General features: G+C 39.9%; 1 protein-coding gene across 21 annotated transcripts in view; it reads right to left on the bottom strand.

Annotated features, from left to right (window-relative positions):
- The window catches only part of STAU2 (staufen double-stranded RNA binding protein 2), a 225,159-nt gene that overhangs the window by 164,051 nt on the left and 41,403 nt on the right, over nucleotides 1–19,705 (bottom strand). For all 21 annotated transcript variants that reach the window (XR_013635293.1, XM_073330822.2, XM_073330823.2 and 18 more), the window contains one exon: nucleotides 2,479–2,638. Coding sequence is in view for 20 of the 21 variants with exons in the window: in XM_073330822.2 (XP_073186923.1) it covers nucleotides 2,479–2,638 (160 nt within the window). In the remaining variant the exon portion in view is untranslated. The remainder of the gene's footprint in view (nucleotides 1–2,478; nucleotides 2,639–19,705) is intronic.

Genomic DNA, 19,705 nt, shown 5'->3' with positions numbered 1-19,705 from the left:
ACCTCTTGACTGCTGAAGATAGTTGGGGTATATATTCAATCAATCCAAGGCCTGGCCTCCCTGTTCATTGCGCTGCAAAAGTAAAATGCAGGTTCAAATCTATGTAGCTGTACCTCTAACTACCTGATTTGTGCTCACAGGTCTATTGTGAGTTCAAACTGCATCCCCAAAAGGGAAGCTGCCCTTCTGAAAATGCATTCCTTCCTGTCTAACTGGAGAGTTGGAGAACTTTAAATGTCTGCTTTGTGGTAAGAAAATGATGAGGTTTCCCTTACTAAGTTAGATCTGGAAAGACACAGAACAATGTGGACAGCCCAACAGAAGTTGCAGTTAAGAATCTCAGATTTGTACAACCACAGCTTATCCTTTGGAAGCCTGGATATCCTGAGGGACCTGATAAAATGATGCTGTTATATTCTTGTGACTGGGACATACAGTTTAATCTGAGATCCTATTGCTTTTGTTGGGTAAATAAATAACTTTTCCAGTTTCACATACATAGACTATGAAGAAATGAGCATCTAAACAGAACTACCCATATAATTTATTTCCCACAACTACTAATTAGTATATATACTTGGATGATAGCAGTTTACTTTGTGGGACATCAGAAACTAAATGATGTTAACAAATATAATCGCTGGCAAGTGAAGAATAAGCAACATTTTCCTGTCCTCATTAATGGACATCTTGAATTCAAGGACCCTTCCTGAAAAAATATAATACTAAAAAACAAACACAGTATAGAACTAAAAAGTATGTCTCTCTAGTCAAACTTCACAGCTTGGGTTTTTTAAGACCGCATCCAGGCCTTCGGAAAACATAACTGAAGTGATATTTTCCTACGATCTTTTAAATTCTCTTAAATTCTCTTTTTTAAAGACTCCTAACCAATCCTCTTGAACGACTTGAAGTAAATAATATTCTTCCTGATCCAGAAAAGGAATGATGGCATAACTAACGAGGGTTAGTAAAATTTTCTCTCACCCACAATGATGACTATTAAGGTATAGTTTGGGAAGAGAAAGAGGAATAAAAGTTGCATAATTGTTCTTTTTAATAAACAGAATTATTTCACATTTAAATGGTAGCTTAAAACAAAAAAAACTCCAGGTATTTTTAGTTATTTTTTTTAGATTATTGCTCTGCACAGGATCTCAATAGGTATTGTCCAAAAGGGAGTGCACTGAGGGCATTTTAGTGTCTTCCAAGTATGTGTGTTCTGGCTCAAGTCACTTGGTAAGTTAGTTGTTATAAACCTTTTCATTTGCAAAGCTACCTGTGAGACAGTTCTAATTATTTATTTTGCTTAAATATTTTTTTAAAATGTGTTGGAATATTTTCATTTCTAAAGCAACGCAAATACTGATCCTTACAAATGCAACACTGAAGAAAGCTAATGAACCATGCAGGGACTAACAGGCTGAAAGCCTAAAACCATCTGACAGCTGTTCGATAGCCTATTTAAAGTGAGTCGGTGATCTCAGTGAGGTTCCTCATGCACAAACATTCACTTCAAAAATACACATCACCATTTGGCTTTTATTCTGAAAAATATCAGAATACATTATTAACTTCTTGGGACAGGGACCAGTCTTTTTCATAGTCTGTAGAACACATTCATGGCACTATGTACATTTATTAATAATAATTCATTCTCAGAGGTCATGGATTAAATAGGTATTTGATGCACTTTTGGGGATGACCACAAAGCTTTCTATTTTGCTTCTTAACAACTCTTGACAATCTTTCCATTTTACCTTAGAAGAATTATACGTTGTCACAACTTAAGTCTATTCAATAGTTTGTTCCTTACCACTTCCTTCAGCAATAGGCACGTGGAGCTAGATAAACTGACTTTTGACAATAATCACCTGCTTTCTAAATTGATCAGCTGCTACCACATTTACTATGGTTATTAGGAAAAACAACCAGCTATTGAATTCAATACTATGAAAATTGAAAACTGAAAAATAAGCTGTGAGAGTAAGCTTAATAGAACCATGTTACCAGAGTCCATTTCCCAGAAGTTTGTGGATTCTAGGGAAACCAAGCCCACAATTGAATCCACCCACTAGCTATCTCTCTCTCTCCAAACACCAATGACTACACTTATTCCCCTTCTCCTCTCAGCTTCTAGACTTTAAAACTTTATTAGTGTTTCATCATAGGTATAACAAGAACCTTCCTATTCTCATCACTTGCTTTTTAACCTGTTATTTTAAAACAGTTTTCATTCAGATTGAAATTACATCCTGTTTCTAGTATTTTTTAAAAAAAGTAAAATATGTTCTGTGCATGTAAACACTTCTGTGAGAGAGAGAGAGAGAGAGAGAGAGAGAGAGAGAGAATGAGAATTCTGGAAAAAATCCACTAAGCTGTGTTTTTCCACAACCTTTTAATGACATAAGCATCCAAATGTGGGATTTGAGTACCAAAGTTTGACAACGAGGCTCAGTAAGTTTTTAAATCACAAACCTGAGGTAATTTTTCTGGGATAGGTTCATTCTGGAGAGCTTGAAGAGCCTTCATCGCAGCATTGTGTCTAGCAGCTTGACGAGTCTTTCCTTCACCAAAAAACTCACTGTTACCAACAGTCAATTGGACATAAAAAATCTTAGGCACTGGGCAGTGATACCTATGAAGTAATAAAGAACAAGTTCATTCCTTGTTATGGGTTAAAACACGCAATACAATTTATGAAAATAGCATGTGATTTTTATTTACAGTACAGTAATAACTAAAATGGACAATACACGTTTTTGGTCACAGTAAAGGATATATGAGAAAATATATTATGCATTTCTCAGCCAGCCCACCAACAATCCTGTTTGCAATTCAAACAAGTATTATCTATAACTTTAACTAAATACTTAAATGGACCTGTGACAAGGTGTACTGTCCCCTTAAGGCAGGTCACATGCCCCATACTGCCCTGTTTCCGGCTTCAGCCCAGAGAAATGCTGGGAGCAGTAGTAGTCTGGGCTGATGAGAGTTGGAGACTCCAGTGCAAGGTGTGGAGGGCTACATAAAAGTAGCTCCCTTCCTTCACAAAGGTAGAGATATGGAAGGAGCAGAATAATTGGGTGTATCCAATAGGGGCCCTGGAAGGTGCATGGGTAGCTGCAGGTATTGGAGAAGTTATAGAGAGAGCTGGAAGGCTGGAAAAGAAAACTTGGGAAGGGACCATTGACACTGAGTCTGCTTGGTACGGAGATCACAGAGAAGGTGAAGAAATCTAAGAAGTGAAGGAACAGGTCATAGGTAAGGAGGCATGAAGAGGTTGGGATTTGGACAGGGAACCTCTTTTTGGAGCTCAAGATCAGAGTTTCTTGCAGAGGGTGGGAAGAACCTCTACTCCATTACCGTAGTATCTGAGTGCTTCCCATGTACTAAAGCTAGAAATAATAAGCACTCTCTCTTTCTTCCTGTTCAGCCTGTAGGAGAATTAGCTTACTTGGTTCACAGTGTTTGTTTGTGGGTGTATATAGATGTGTTTGAGAAGATATTGCGGGAAAACGAAGATGAAGTAAATGAAATGTTCTAGTATGTATCGTATCCCAAACTTTCCCACTGTTGTACCTTTATTCACACTTCTATATTCAGAGCTGAGAAGGAAAAAGATTACTGTTGGTGTTCAGATAGTACAGAGATAAGTGCCAGTATAAGAACACAGATAGCTAAATGGAGGAATAGATCTGCAGGCTCTACAGGAATGAGGCTAGAGATAGGGAAAAGTTCTGTTGAGTCCAGTGATTCAGGACATTAGATGAAGAGAATTAAACAGCTCTTAGTCTTCTTCTAAAACTCTGAACATTCCTTTCATGAAAAGATTAACATATCAGAATTGATTTATGTGCTGAGTATACGACACCTTTAAATAGTTGACTGAGAAGGTGAAATAGTTTGGCCACAACACAGGCACATCACAACAAAGTGAATGTAATTCAAAACCAGGATGAACTACTTTCTTTTTTTCCCTTCTCTTATCTCTCTTAAAATACACAGTAACCTAATAGCCATGTGAGAATTATAGCCAACCCTTATTAAGATATGTTCTCCCTTTTTTTTTAATCTCCGTCTATACTGACTTATCAAGATGATAATTCTATCTGTCTCAAGATTTTTGGATTTCTCTATGATAATTAAACAAAAGGTTGGTTGAAGTCTCTCTTTGAGGTAGTGGACTGCAAGTACAGATGTGTCTGAACCAACACCCAAATCTCAATCTTCCTGAGCTTTGTGGTTAGTTCTAATATATCTATAATGTGCAGAACCAAAACACTAGATCCAAATATGCCCAACATTTTACATCTCAGGCTCATCTCCAATTGTAGTACACTTTGGGGAATGCTAATTTATTTTTATTGTTGTCAGAAGGTGCCTGTTTTCTCCGATGCATGATTTACACTTTCACGTAGGTGTTGGGACCTATTAGGGTTTAGTACTGCTATTGTTCGTTTAATATTTTGTCTTATTTTTCCTCATGGATTGGAACTCCCTCACATACTAGCCCAACTAAACTTTTTTGGGGGGGGTGGGGAGGGGAACCAATGATATCCGTAATCAATTATTATTAAAATGATCATTCTATATTTTTAAAAAAGAAATGAGACAGGACAAGTAAAATCTTAGACACAAAAAATACTACAACTACCTGTTCGATATTACATGAACAATTTTCTGTTGTTCAATTTATTTTATTCAGTAGATAATATTGTTTTTAGGAAATATTTAAAAAAATAATGTAACCTAACATACTGCATCTTACCTATCCAAAGTGTGCATCTATGAGAATTGCCAATGACCAGTGGAAAAAATAAGGCAATACCCCACAAACCTCCCTCACAGTTGGTATAGTGTTTCTGGCAGTGGATCTGCCCATGTGATTGGTTTAATGGTGTTTGAATGATGTACAGTTCAACATAAGGGGAACATGCAATTCAGAACAGTAGTTTCCTGACTCCTCACCCCACTGCTGGGCAATACCCTTTGTCTCCCACACTTCCCTTCAAACAAGGAGTTAGTGTGGCAGAAAAACATACCACACAGCTGCCTTACAGATCACATACTCTTCCATGACCCCTTTTATGCACAATTAAAATGATTTCACTCCCCTACATGCCACACAACAGTGGGGCGCATATGATCCTTAGTTCGCTTTGTAGACTCAGGTCCCACAAAATGCCCTTTAAAAAAAAAATGGTGTGTTTAGGGAGCTATTTATGAGATAATGGAGAAAATTGATATTCAGCCTGGGGCTCAAGAGCCTCGTGCAGCTCTTTAGCATTGGCAAAGTGATTAATTTTTACATGGTTTTGATTAATATCCTCTTACTCTGCTTGGTCTCAAGCAGAATGAGCAGAGCACTGATAACATGAACACTGCCAGAAACATGTCAAGCAGCACATGAAACCCTAAAGAACTGGATTAAAGCTGCCAGGCCTCTACACAGCCTAGAAAAGGGTGAGTAGAGAGAGAGGAGAAACACTCCAAATTTCCAGCAAGCAGGCAAGATGGGGGAAGAGAGAAAGACAGGGGAGGAGGACAAATTGTGTCAGAGTCACCAAGAGTCTTAAAATAATCATGACACAACAGCCTTAAGGTGCACTGTGATGTTTATATTGTCTTTAACATGTGATGGTGCTGCATTACAAACAGAATCACAAAGCCAATGGCACAAAGTAACATTAAGAAGTTGTGCCGAAAGATGTTGTGGCTCTCCACTCTGTTCACAAAGGAGAAAGATTCCCCTGCACTTCAAGTCTGAATAATCTTGTTATGAAGGACAGAAAAACATCAACTGCCAGTACAATGATTTGGGGGTTTTTGCATCACCACAACGATAACTAACAGGTGTATTGACAGGTCTTCTGCAGTTTCCACGGTATGCATCCGATGAAGTGAGCTGTAGCTCACGAAAGCTCATGCTCAAATAAATTGGTTAGTCTCTAAGGTGCCACAAGTACTCCTTTTCTTTTAACAGGTGTATATTTTCTGTTCTCAAGCTGTGCTCCATGGAGTACTCCCAGGCACTCCATGGATCTGCTTCTGTCACAGTGGTGAAGCAGTCAGTCTTCAGACAAAAAGAAAAGGAGGACTTATGGCACCTTAGAAACTAACAAATTTATTTGAGCATAAGCTTTCGTGAGCTACAGCTCACTTCATCGGATGCATTCAGTGGAAAATACAGTGGGGAGATTTATATACACAGAGAACATGAAACAATGGGTGTTACCATACACACTGTAAGGAGAGTGATCACTTAAGGTGAGCTATTACCAGCAGGAGAACGGAGGGGAAAAAAACTTTTGTAGTGATAATCAAGGTGGGCCATTACCTTCAGCCCCCAACTAAAACCTCTCCAACGCATCATCAAGGATCTACAACCTATCCTGAAGGACGACCCATCACTCTCACAGATCTTGGGAAACAGGCCAGTCCTTGCTTACAGACAGCCCCCCAAACTGAAGCAGATACTCACCAGCAACCACACACCACACAACAGAACCACTAACCCAGGAACCTATCCTTGCAACAAAACCCGTTGCCAACTGTGCCCACATATCTATTCAGGGGACACCATCATAGGGCCTAATCCCATCAGCCACACCATCAGAGGCTCGTTCACCTGCACATCTACCAATGTGCCAGCAATGCCACTCTGCCATGTACATTGGTCAAACTGGACAGTCTCTACGTAAAAGAATAAATGGACACAAATCTGATGTCAAGAATTAGAACATTCAAAAACCAGTTGGAGAACACTTCAATCTGTTTGGTCACTTGAATACAGACCTAAAAGTGGCAATTCTTCAACAAAAAAAACTTCAAAAACAGACTCCAATGAGAGACTGCTGAATTGGAATTAATTTGCAAACTGGATACAATTAACTTAGGCTTGAATACAGTGGATGGGTCATTACACAAAGTAAAACTATTTCCCCATGTTTATTCCCCGCTCTCCCCCCACTGTTCCTCAGACATTCTTGTCAACTGCTGGAAATGGCCCACCTTGATTATCACTACAAAAGGTTTCTCTCCCCCCCACCCCCGCTCTCCTGCTGGTAATAGCTCACCTTAAGTGATCACTCTCCTTACAGTGTGTATGGTAACACCCATTGTTTCATGTTCACTATGTATATAAATCTCCCCACTGTATTTTCCATTGAAAGCATCCGATGAAGTGAACTGTAGCTCACGAAAGCTTATGCTCAAATAAATTGGTTAGTCTCTAAGGTGCCACAAGTACTCCTTTTCTTTTTCTGAATACAGACTAACATGGCTGCTACTCTGAAACCAGTCTTCAGACAGTAACACTTCCTATTAGATTTCAAAAGACAAGGTGGGTGAGATAATATCTTCTGTTGGCAAGAGAGAGAGCTTCTTCAGGTCTAGGAAATGTACTCAGAGTTTCAGCTAAATACAAGGTGGAACAGATTGTTTAGCATAAGTAGTTAACACATAGTTCAAGGGACCATTCAAGATGAATTGGCCTGTCAACACCTCTCCAGTCACAGGAGGGTGGGAAGGGTAGTCACTATGCTCTCAAATGAATTCATACAGAAAAATGATAAAAGACAAAAAACCCATATCACCTGTGGGTGACCACTTTTCACAATGCGACTGCTCTATACCTGGCCTCTCAGACCTCATCCTCAAAGGAAACCTGCACAACACTTTCAAAAGATGAGCCAGGGAGCTATGGGCAGCAAGTAGCATAGGCAGGGGAAGGTGGTACCTCCCCAAACAGCCTGGCGTGGCCCCACCCATGCTCCACCTTCAAGCCCCCTCCTGCCTGCTTCTAGTTCCCTTCTCGCTCTTCTGTGGCTGAGAGGCAGGCAGGCTGGGGCTGGTGTGCATAAGGCCCGGGGCTGAGACCGCCTCGCCACCCCTCCGCTGGGACCACACCACCTGCCCGGTGCGTTAGGGCTGGGGGCGCACTGGGGGTCCGGCAGCTGTGGGGGAGGAGAGATGTGCTCTGATCTCCAGCGGGGGAGGGAGCATGGAAAGGGAGGGGCAGGGCCTCAGCCAGAGTGGGAGGGGCCAGAGGCTAACCTCCCGCAACGACGCGTTCACCTGCCGCCCATGCTGTGGGCTTAAATTCAGAACTTTTCTGGATACTAAAAATCATTGCCTGAATAGACACACTGGATTCATGGCTTATTACAACAATCTATAATCCACTTAATTCCCAACTCCCCTCTTTTTTGTTTTCCCCCTTATGACTGGACAGGTGTTATGCTAAACAATTTGTTCTACTTTGTATTTAGCTGGGACGTTCTGGGTATGTCTACTCAACAATTAAACACCTGTGGCTAGGCCATGTCAGCTGACTCAGGCTGGCTCATATGTCCAAAGTGGGAGGTTCCCAGGGCTCAGGCTGGAGCCCGAGCCCGAGCCCAACCCCAACCGTCTACAGCACAATTTTACAGTCCCGTAGCCCAAGCACCACAAGTCTGAGTCAGCTGATATGAGCCAGCCACAGGTGTTTAATTGCTGTGTAGACATACTCTCTGAGTACATTTCCCAGACCTGCAGAAGAGCTCTGTATAAGCTTGAAAACTGGTCTCTCTCACCAACAGAAGCTGGTCCAGTAAAAGATATTACCTCACCCACCTTGTCTCTCTAAAACCAGGAGACTAAAACTATACATCTCTACAGCAACACTACATATTAGACTTCAAATCCAGATTTTTTGGGTTTCTGGAGGCTTTTTCAACTAGCTAAACTTAAAAGAATAAGCACCTATCTGTGTTCTGCATGGCTGCTTCCTATTCCCTTAGTCAAGTTTTTCTTCCGTGAAAATTCATCCCTAATCAGATTTCCAAACACAAAGTGTATGACACAGAACCAAATTACAAAGTGACCCGCAGAGAACATCAGCGGCTTCTGATAACACTGGGAGATTCAGCACTGAAAACAAGTTCTATATGCACTGAGAAGACATAAATATGATAGAAACAGAATGAAAGCACTTCACCAAGCAGCCACATATTAAATCAAGTTATTTTCATCTTTGTCTCCTTGATGCTATCCTAATATTACCTTTATGAATAATTAAGAACCAAAAGGAGTGTGCTTATGATACAAGGAAATGAGAGGTTCGGTATCCGTGAGACAATCTCTAGTTTAAGTGGACTGCAACCTAAAAACATTTGACTACTACTGTTCTAATAGATTTGGTAAGTCCTACCAGCCCATCAGGGCACGAAACTGCAGATAACATACTGAAAAGCAGATTTTCTTTATTCTCTGTAAGTTTAATAGAATCAGAAAGGCCCTCCCCAGAAGAGAAGGCTACTTTGTAGCTGACTCCACTGGTATCACTTAAGAATGGACAACCTGATATTGGAAATTTGCTCCTTAGCTGTGACCCCGTATGCCAAGTTTCAGCAATGAACAAATGTTTACAGCTAGTTATAAACCCTGAAAATAGGGGTTCATAATAGAAATGCTGACAGACTCTTAACTAAGTTGGTGTGAGCGGGCGCCAGCATAACTAAATAAATCACCAAGGTCTGTTGACAATTACAAAAAACTCATTTTGGTTTGCCACAGAGACAAACAAAATTTCTGTTCATTATAATTTTACTGGAATATGATGTCATAACATATAAGCATACTGAAACAATCTGGTGCTCTTCTGGCCAAAATATTAATTGCATACTGAAGAGCCCTTGGGGCCTCTTCCTTTTTGGCCATCAAATCCACATACACAAAAACAAATAAAGTATTAGTATATGTTGATATTACAGCATAATACATTTTGCATTTCCTGTATTTTTGTAAAAAGAAAAAGGAGTACTTGTGGCACCTTAGAGACTAACCAATTTATTTGAGTATAAGCTTTCGTGAGCTACAGCTCACTTCATCGGATGCATACTGTGGAAACTGCAGAAGACATTATATACACAGAGACCATGAAACAATACCTCCTCCCACCCCACTCTCCTGCTGGTAATAGCTTATCTAAAATGATCACTCTCCTTACAATGTGTATGATAATCAAGTTGGGCCATTTCCAGCACAAATCCAGGTTCTCACCCCCCCCCCCACCACACACACACACACAAACTCACTCTCCTGCTGGTAATAGCCCATCCAAAGTGACCACTCTCTTTACAATGTGTATGATAATCAAGGTGGGCCATTTGTGCTGGAAACGGCCCACCTTGATTATCATACACATTGTAAAGAGAGTGGTCACTTTGGATGGGCTATTACCAGCAGGAGTCACTCTCCTGCTGGTAATAGCCCATCCAAAGTGACCACTCTCTTTACAATGTGTATGATAATCAAGGTGGGCCATTTGTGCTGGAAACGGCCCACCTTGATTATCATACACATTGTAAAGAGAGTGGTCACTTTGGATGGGCTATTACCAGCAGGAGAGTGAGTTTGTGTGTGGGGGTGGGGGGGCAGAGGGTGAGAAAACCTGGATTTGTGCTGGAAATGGCCCAACTTGATTATCATACACATTGTAAGGAGAGTGATCATTTTAGATAAGCTATTACCAGCAGGAGAGTGGGGTGGGAGGAGGTATTGTTTCATGGTCTCTGTGTATATAATGTCTTCTGCAGTTTCCACAGTATGCATCCGATGAAGTGAGCTGTAGCTCACGGAAGCTTATGCTCAAATAAATTGGTTAGTCTCTAAGGTACCACAAGTACTCCTTTTCTTTTTGCGAATATAGACTAACATGGCTGTTACTCTGAAACCTGTATTTTTGTGGATTTCCAATGGCATAAATGTTTCAGAAATGCTAAATTTCTTCACATTATCATTGTAAAAAATAAGTGCAATCTGAAGCTCAATGAGATTGGGAAGTCTGCTTAGATTTATTCCCCATTTGACTAAGCAGTGATCCCTGCAATATTTCTTCCAGACACTTTTCCAACTCCTTTTAAAAACTACTTATGCTATGTCTTCTTCTTGCTTCCCTTAATCATTCATCCTATTGTAATTCTGTGTAAACAACTTCTGCCAACACAGTCCAACTCTTCCTTAGGTTCCTTGTTCTTGTATTTCACATCCTTATTCTAGCATCTCTCCTCTCTATACCTATCAAAAATATATATGGCTCAATTATGTTCTCTCAATCTTAATGGCTAATATGTTCTCTTCCTCCTACGTAAAGAGAAAGAAATAAGCCCTATTACCACTCAGCTCCAGAAGAGCAGGGGTAAGTGGTATACTCTTCCCCACTCCATATGTCTAGATATAGAAACAAAGGATAGTGGCCAGCAGGTAGGGCCACTTAAGCATGTGGAAATCCAGAAACTTATAGGAAATCAATTCTGCAGATCTGAGTTGCCCATTGCTAGGGCCTTTCCCTCCAGGCTTCTCTCTAGCCTCTCCTTCCCTGTGTCCACATAGCCAAGCTGGTAGCCATTCTGACATTTGCTGCCCAGCCTACGGTTACATTCTGTAACACTTACAAATGCGAGAATAGAGTGTCACAGAGCATTCAGGGGAGTTAGAGCCACATTAACTGAACAGAATTTTCTCCCCATAACATTTGAAGTTCCTCTGGGGAGCAAGTTGCTTAGTGCAGCTGTTCTGTGGCCATGCCCCATTTTTCTAAGCAACCCGTTAGCCACATGGATCTCTTGCAGATGTGAGCAAAGAAGGATAGCATCCAGTGTAACCACATTCCTCTCTTCACAGCCCTCCTTATGGTTATTTCCACAGGTTTACTCCCACACATGGGAGCAAAGGGGCCCTCTTTTCCAAATACAGACCTATTCTGTTTAACTTCATTAGAGAATTAAAATCCACTAACTCTGGCATCAATCTGGTTGTCCTCTTCTGGGTGATCTCTCTATTTCTACAATATCATTTTTACAGTAAAGCGAGGAAGACACTGCACTATATTTCACATATAGCCTTGCTCATCCATTACTGAGTGGAAAGGTAATTCCCTGTAATTCACATTCAATAGTTTTATTTATATGGCACAGAACTGTTTTCTCTTTTCCTAACGTTGATTTCCCCTACACAACATACACAGAATTACAGAACTATATGAATCATCTCTACTCATCCCAGATTACGCTCCCCTTTCAAGGCCAGACTGAAAATTAAAACTTTAAGAATTTATAATCACCAGTATATTATCAATTCTGGTTTTTTTTTTCCTAGTTCTTCTACCATAACCAGCCTGTGAAATCTGTATTTTGATCTGCTCCTGGGAAATCCACAACGGAATACCTATGCCAAAAATTAAAAACCATAATTGTGATGCTAAAGTATGTGAACATATAGAGATTTAAAATTACCTTAATTGAGCTTTCAAAATAGGTAGAAAACACAACACAAGACCCTTCAAATTTTCAGAAGCTTGGAAAAAATCTCATCACCTGAGTATGCAGAAATTATTAAGGAAACACTAAGTATTTTTATAATCAAAGTCTGCACAGAATATGCATTTCAAAAACTGCCCTCAAATATTTGTTACCCACAGTGTAAGTACCCACTTGACCTGACTCTGTGTCTCAGGTTTTCAAAAACTGGCTTCTGGTTTTCCAGTCACAAATCTGCACCTTCAAAACTCTGCACCCATATTCCTATGTTTGCAGTGAACTGGAGATCAAATATTAGCTTTTAGGCATCTAACTAATTCCATCATTTGCACTCACAAATCTGGGAGACAATTAATAAGGGCAAATCAGGTAATTTGACATCTATCTACCAATAGTTGGTGTCTGCTGTTAACTGTGTGCACAAAACTGTTGGCACAGGCCAGAACCCCAGCTGGTGTATCCAGGTGTAATTCCACTTACTGCAGTAGAGCTAAACTGATTTACAGCAGCTGAGGATCTGGCTGATATTTTTGATGGGCACAATCTGCACTTGCCAAAAGGAAAAAAGCTGAAAGTTTATGTCCCTTAACTATGAATTGTGTTAAAAGCAAACCAAACAATTTTCTGAAAATTAGATAACTATTTAATTGCTATACCAGAATAAAATGAATATATAAAAACTAGAGAATTATTATTTAATTTATATCACACTTTTCCAATGAGGAAAAGCTAGGGAATACACAAATGAGGCATTATTTAGAGTGGAATCTTTCAAGTGATGTTGGGTAACAAGTAGACAACAATATTATCATGCACACATAACAAATTGCGTGATACGCATACAGGACTGAAATGGAATTTTAATACCGCATATTGCCATTCACCATTTCTCTGATAGCAAAGATAAAATATTACATAATCAATGAGCAAAGGCCAACTGGCTCAGAGCTGTCACCAGGACCAACAGAAAATCATGGACAGTAAGAGCTGAATACTTTAAAAACTACAGATTACGTTAACGGGTAATACAATGTTCATGTTGTGCCAATTTCCTTGCACTGGCTATTCACTGTTCATTTTTCATTTCATTCAGCTCCAGAAGCTGATTCAGCATATTCAGAAACTGAATGCATGCCTAACTCAGAAACTGCACTTTTCAAAGTGGCAGTAATGGCTCCATGCCAGCCTGGATACTATTTAAAAAAAACACAGAAAAATAGAGCAAGTAGGAGAGGATGGAGGAGATGAAAAAGGAACGAGATGAAGTAAAAAGGAAGGGAACAAGGGAAAACGAATTATGAAAGAGAGCTTCTGATGCACTGATGAAAGAGTGGCATATAAGCTGAATACTTAAAACAAAATATAGGCATTCCCTATTTAAAAGTTACCAATCCTCCCACCCCACCCCACATTCTCCTCATCTAACCTTGGTTTTATTCTAATAGTTGATTGGGAATCTTCCTGTTTTATGTCCCACTACTTTCCTGTCACTTTTGAGTTTCCTTCAAACTTGTTACATATTTTTCTCCTTACTTTCTCTTTTATGCTTGTCTCACTGCAAGCTTCAGTTGCTTTTTCTGAAAAGGCCCCACCTGCACTAAAATTATAACCGAGGCAGGGGAACACAGACAACAGAATTGTCCCTTCAACAGTTACAAACAGTTAAAAGTTGTAAGTGTGTCCCCATAAGAAGGCTAATACCTTGGACACTCCCAGGCAGGAATCCCCACTACCCACATCACAGATACTAAGGATAGCTGCTCAGTCTCTCCTGCCATGCAGAGAAAACACCCAATAGCTAGGGCAGGAGGCAACACATCTTTACAGTCCCTACACCCAAAACTATTTAGGAACTGCTACTCCCCATAGGGAAGGATACTTGTGCTGAGAGAAGTGGTATGTGTCCAGATGTGTTGAGAGGAAGCTAGAAGAGTTGCTGAGGTCATTTTGTGAAGTACGAAGGAGGAGGAGGATGCACTGTATGATGGAGAGTTGTGAGCAAGAAGCAGTTTGACTAGAAAGGGGAATTTAGCAGATTAAGGGTCAAATTCTCAACTGCATGCAGCTTGCTTAACACAGCTGAGGTGAGAGGCAAAAGTGGTTCTAAACTACTTTTCCATCACCCCGAGTCCTGGGGGCAGTCAGGGACTAAATTAGCCCCTGTCTCAAATGTGAGCAGTCACAGACCTGGTCTAATTTACACCATCTGGAACAGTCCCTTAGGGACAATTCTGCAGATTCACTCTATACATGCCTCCTCCTGTTCCTGACATGGCTTCTCCCTGTCCCTTATGCCAGATGGGATAATCTTTAGCTACCTGTCTAATGCAGAGAGAAGGGGACCTGGCTTTAACTGTGCTATCTTACCACCCACAGTGGGTTACAATCAATGAGTGTGGGAGTGCTGGAAGAAACTGGCATGCAGTTATGTTGAAGTGTGAGAACTGAAGTGGGGGGAGGAGGCTAGAGAGGACAAAGTTGCAGTAGTAAAGGCAGGAGATGATCAGAGCATAGACTAAGGTTTTACGGAAAAGAACCAACAGATATTAGCAATGGCAATATGAGGGAAAGAATTGAGAGAGAGAAGAACAAGGTTGCCTGTCTGGTTCCTGCTTGGTGTTTATTTGAGCGTATTGCCTTAGTTTACTTTTGTTAAGATGCTTATAAACCAGAGGCACCTAGAAATTAAAAATTATTTTTAAATAATTTTTGCATGAGATTTCAAAATGCAGGACTCCTCTTCCATTGAAAGAAATTCATTAATGTGAACAGGCACTGATGTTACAAAATTCTGCCTCTAAAACCATTTTTACTAACAATAAACGTTTATTTCTATGGATCTGAAAGGGAAGAATGAGAGCGAGCGAGAGATAACTTGAAGAATAAGTATTTCTGCAAGGGCACAGAATTCTTATATCCCTTTAGAAAAAATGGGAAAATCTGAAAAGAGAATCCTTTGTCTCATCAAGGCATCCCACTGATTCAGTGGAAGTGACATAGATTCCGTTGTATTGAGATATCGAATGTGGATGCAACCAAAAAAGCAATCTTTTAAATGTGTATTTCACACAGCCACTCTCATTTCTTTCATGTCTCCAAACAAGGCATAAAAAACCCCTATAGCTGCCAATAAGTCAAATTCTTTAAAAACAATAAAACTATAAAGCACTATGCCACAAAAAGCAAATAATGCAGCTCATCATCATGCAAAACAGACAGAATTCCACAGTTCTTATTAAATAATAATAAGCTACACATTTATATTTTATCATAATGTGTCTGAAGTGGACAGTAGATGGAAGATTGTGTTCCATTTTCACATCTCCTACACAAGCCAGAATGTTTTTTAAAAGCATACGTCGAAGACTAATTTGCAAACTGTCAAATCTAATCATAGGTCAAAGTCAATTAACTGCCTGAAATCTTTATTAATAAACAGCAAATGGTTATTTTCTAAACGGATGCCAACATCCTTTTCTTTTGGGCCAAAAGAAATCTGATGAGGTTCAATAAGGATAAGTGCAGGGTCCTGCACTTAGGACGGAAGAACCCAATGCACAGCTACAGACTAGGGACCGAATGGCTAGGCAGCAGTTCTGCGGAAAAGGACCTAGGGGTGACAGTGGACGAGAAGCTGGATATGAGTCAGCAGTGTGCCCTTGTTGCCAAGAAGGCCAATGGCATTTTGGGATGTATAAGTAGGGGCATAGCGAGCAGATCGAGGGACGTGATCGATCCCCTCTATTCGACATTGGTGAGGCCTCATCTGGAGTACTGTGTCCAGTTTTGGGCCCCACACTTCAAGAAGGATGTGGATAAATTGGAGAGAGTCCAGTGAAGGGCAACAAAAATGATTAGCGGACTGGAACACATGAGTTATGAGGAGAGGCTGAGGGAACTGGGATTGTTTAGCCTGCAGAAGAGAAGAATGAGGGGGGATTTGATAGCTGCTTTCAACTACCTGAAAGGGGGTTCCAAAGAGGATGGCTCTAGACTGTTCTCAATGGTAGCAGATGACAGAACGAGGAGTAATGGTCTCAAGTTGCAGTGGGGGAGGTTTAGATTGGATATTAGGAAAAACTTTTTCATTAAGAGGGTGGTGAAACACTGGAATGCGTTACCTAGGGAGGTGGTAGAATCTCCTTCCTTAGAGGTTTTTAAGGTCAGGCTTGACAAAGCCCTGGCTGGGATGATTTAACTGGGAATTGGTCCTGCTTCGAGCAGGGGGTTGGACTAGATGGCCTTCTGGGGTCCCTTCCAACCCTGATATTCTATGATCCTTGAGAAATTCTCCTAGAAGTTCCACAGGTACAAACTTGGCAAACTTCACGCATTAAGCTGTAGGAAGGTAAATAGAAAGAGAGTGATCGCTAACATAGCGATTATGACAAAAAGCAAGAAAAGACAGGAAATCAGATACCCTTCATGGAAATAAAACAAAAAAGAAGCAGAAAATGGAGTTTTTCCATTTACTTCAATGGGACCAGAAACAGGTGCCAAAATTAAACGAACATTCAGTTTTTTGTCTTTTTTTTTTTAAATTTGTATTTATGTCTTGTCACTGGATCTGATCATCAATAACTTTCTCAGACAAATCTCCTATTGGCTTCAGTGGGAGCCTTTCCAGTGCAAGGACTTCGGAAATGGTACCATTCTGTATTAAAAGTGTTCAGAAACAATCCAAGTAGAGCACTGTAAAGTTCATCTCCACCTACAGTCCTTACTTAAGTATGGAAAAAAGTTTCCTTCACTTATAAACTGATGTTCTGCAAAAGATTCCCACTATCTGGAATAATGGGCTACTCCTCCATGGCTGCTGATTCAGGTAGCTCATCCAATCAGGACCCAGCCTTGGTGCTGCTGCAGCACCTGCCTTTCTCCACCAATTATTGTATTTCCATTACATTACAATTTCTGAACTATAATCTGATGTATCAAAACTATATTACAGAGGGGATATATCTCTAGTTAGGGTAAGCCTTTTGCAAAACATCTTTCTGCCAAGGCTTGCCACACCCACCTGTGGAAGTAACAGACTCCTGTTTTCATCAATAACTAAAGAAATCACAGAGCCCAAGGGTGCGAGTGAATTAATAAAGCCACACCTCATTGTTAAAGATCATAGAACCACAGAGTTAGAAGGGACCACAAGGGTCCTCTAGTCTAACCCCCAGAAAAGATACAGGATTTGTTGGACTAAACTGTCCAAGACAGATGGCTATCCAGCCTCCTTTTGAAAACCTCCAGTGAAGGAGCTTTCACGACCTCCCTAGGCAGTCTGTTCCATTGTCTTGTTGTTCTTACAGTTAGGAAGTTTTGCCCGAGATTTAAAGATGACTAAATTCACATTACACCATCCAAATGAAGCACATATATCCACGTGGAGAGGCCTGGTGAATATGAGGATAGTCTGCCACATATCAACCTGCCAAAAAACTTTCTACATTGACACACTCTCTCTCAGCCCAAGAAGTTGCCATACCTTCAAGAGAACAAGCCTTAATTCCCAACAGAACAAGGAAGGCCCTTTGTTTTGTAGGCTTCTCCAGTATAACAGCAGATAGTGTGACCAGAACAGGATACAGTATCTCAAAAAAGATATCACAGAAATAGAAAAGAAAATCATCAGTGCATGGGAAGTCTTCCATATGAAGAGAGGATATTGGACCAGGTTAACTTCTGGTCTGATCCAGTATGGCAGTTCCTAACTCAGCATTGCACATAAAATCAAAGTATCCAGCCAAGCATCCAGTTTCTGTTTATACCCAGCTGAAAACTGAAATTCAGGAACAATGCTGAATCTTGGTCTATGGGTAGGTCACAGTTACGAGGAAGTGGATCAATGATAATTCATTTCCTCCAAAATCAAACAACAATACCAATTATTCAGCATTAAAACACAAAAGAGAAGGAGTTGCTTCCTTCTGGGTTTCTTCTCTAGTGATTTGCCATATTCTCAAAAGCAAGATCCCACCCAAGATGAATAAAATCCATTGTGCTCCGTTTTATAATCCAGTATGAAACTGTTTGGCAGAGTTGTCCTCACATAATTTTCTATTATTTTTATTAAGTTGTGAATCAACTGAGGTATTATTTTATTTAAGTCATAGATGCAGAATTAAAATTTTACAAGGCTACGAGATACCTTCATTCTAAATAAAGGAAAACAAATTGTAAGTGCATTAAAAAGAAAATCCATCATAGAGTCTTAAACTTCTGCCAAAGAACTTACGCTTAAAAAGAAACTGCATGTCCATTTCTTACAGAGCCAGTTTAACAATGATGGAAGTGAATGCAATTTTCTGAAGTCCAGTACACCAGTAATAAATTAGCATTTATCAGCTTGACTTGAGCATTACATTTACTGCTGAAAAGTGTTCAGCTAGAGTGATGGCTTGCACAGCGTTAATTCTGCAAATCTCGCTGATTCCAGCTTTAGCTACAATTTAGGTACTGTATCTGCAGCCCTATTTGCTTATAGCCAGCTTTTATTTCTGAATTCATTATTTAATTTGTTTTTAGGGACTGGTTGAATTTTGAAAACTGCATGCAGGTATGAAGTAAAAGTACAAAATTGCTCAGCAATCTGCAAGAGGCAAAAATAGGGCAATAAAAAGATATGAAGTGTTATGTTTATCAAAATGCTTCTACATCTGAATGAGTGAGGTCTGCCATTCCTGGCACATTATTTAGGTACTTTCGGAAGAAAGAAATCTGTTCAGTATGGCTTGAGAGAGAAAAAGAGAAGTGAAAAACAACAGTCAAAGTCAAGAAGAGAGTAGGTCACAGAGCAAAATGTTATTAGCCTTTGGAGAAGCATTTTTATCCATCAACCAAATAACTAGGAAACAATGAAAACAGCCCCCAATTGCAACTCATTCTTGAGTACAAAATAGCACAAGCAACGTCAAAAACATAACAAAAATATTCTCTACAGAAGATGAGGGCATTAGAAAAAGTCAAGTCTACAGTGCTGAAGGGGTGAAGGGGAAGGTAAATATAATTAAAAGAAAATGCTCCCCTCTATGACACAAAAGTGGAATAAAAGGAAAAATGATAATGAAATTGTGACGTACACTGTATATTTAAAAGCTAAAGCAGACATTTAGAAGACAAACATCTCAGGCTCTTATCTACTTCAGCTCATACAATTTCCCATGAACTGTATTACTCACTAATCTTTACAAGCATGCAGACTGGGTTACTGAGAATGTCTTCCAAATACTCATTACAGTAAAAGAACATAAACAATGTTGCATATCTCACTGCAGTATCATTTGCTTCCTACATAAGAAATTCACATTGAAAAACCATGGTACTTGCCAACATGGTGACTAAGTAAATTAAAGGATGAAATGCCTCACTCATTTAATTCCATAATATGTTTACTCTGTTAATGT

The sequence above is a fragment of the Lepidochelys kempii genome, chromosome 2 (genome assembly GCF_965140285.1).
Source record: "Lepidochelys kempii isolate rLepKem1 chromosome 2, rLepKem1.hap1, whole genome shotgun sequence".
NCBI lineage: Eukaryota > Metazoa > Chordata > Testudines > Cheloniidae > Lepidochelys > Lepidochelys kempii.
Note: the sequence above shows the minus strand (reverse complement) of the source record. Positions and strands in the feature narration are given on the sequence as shown.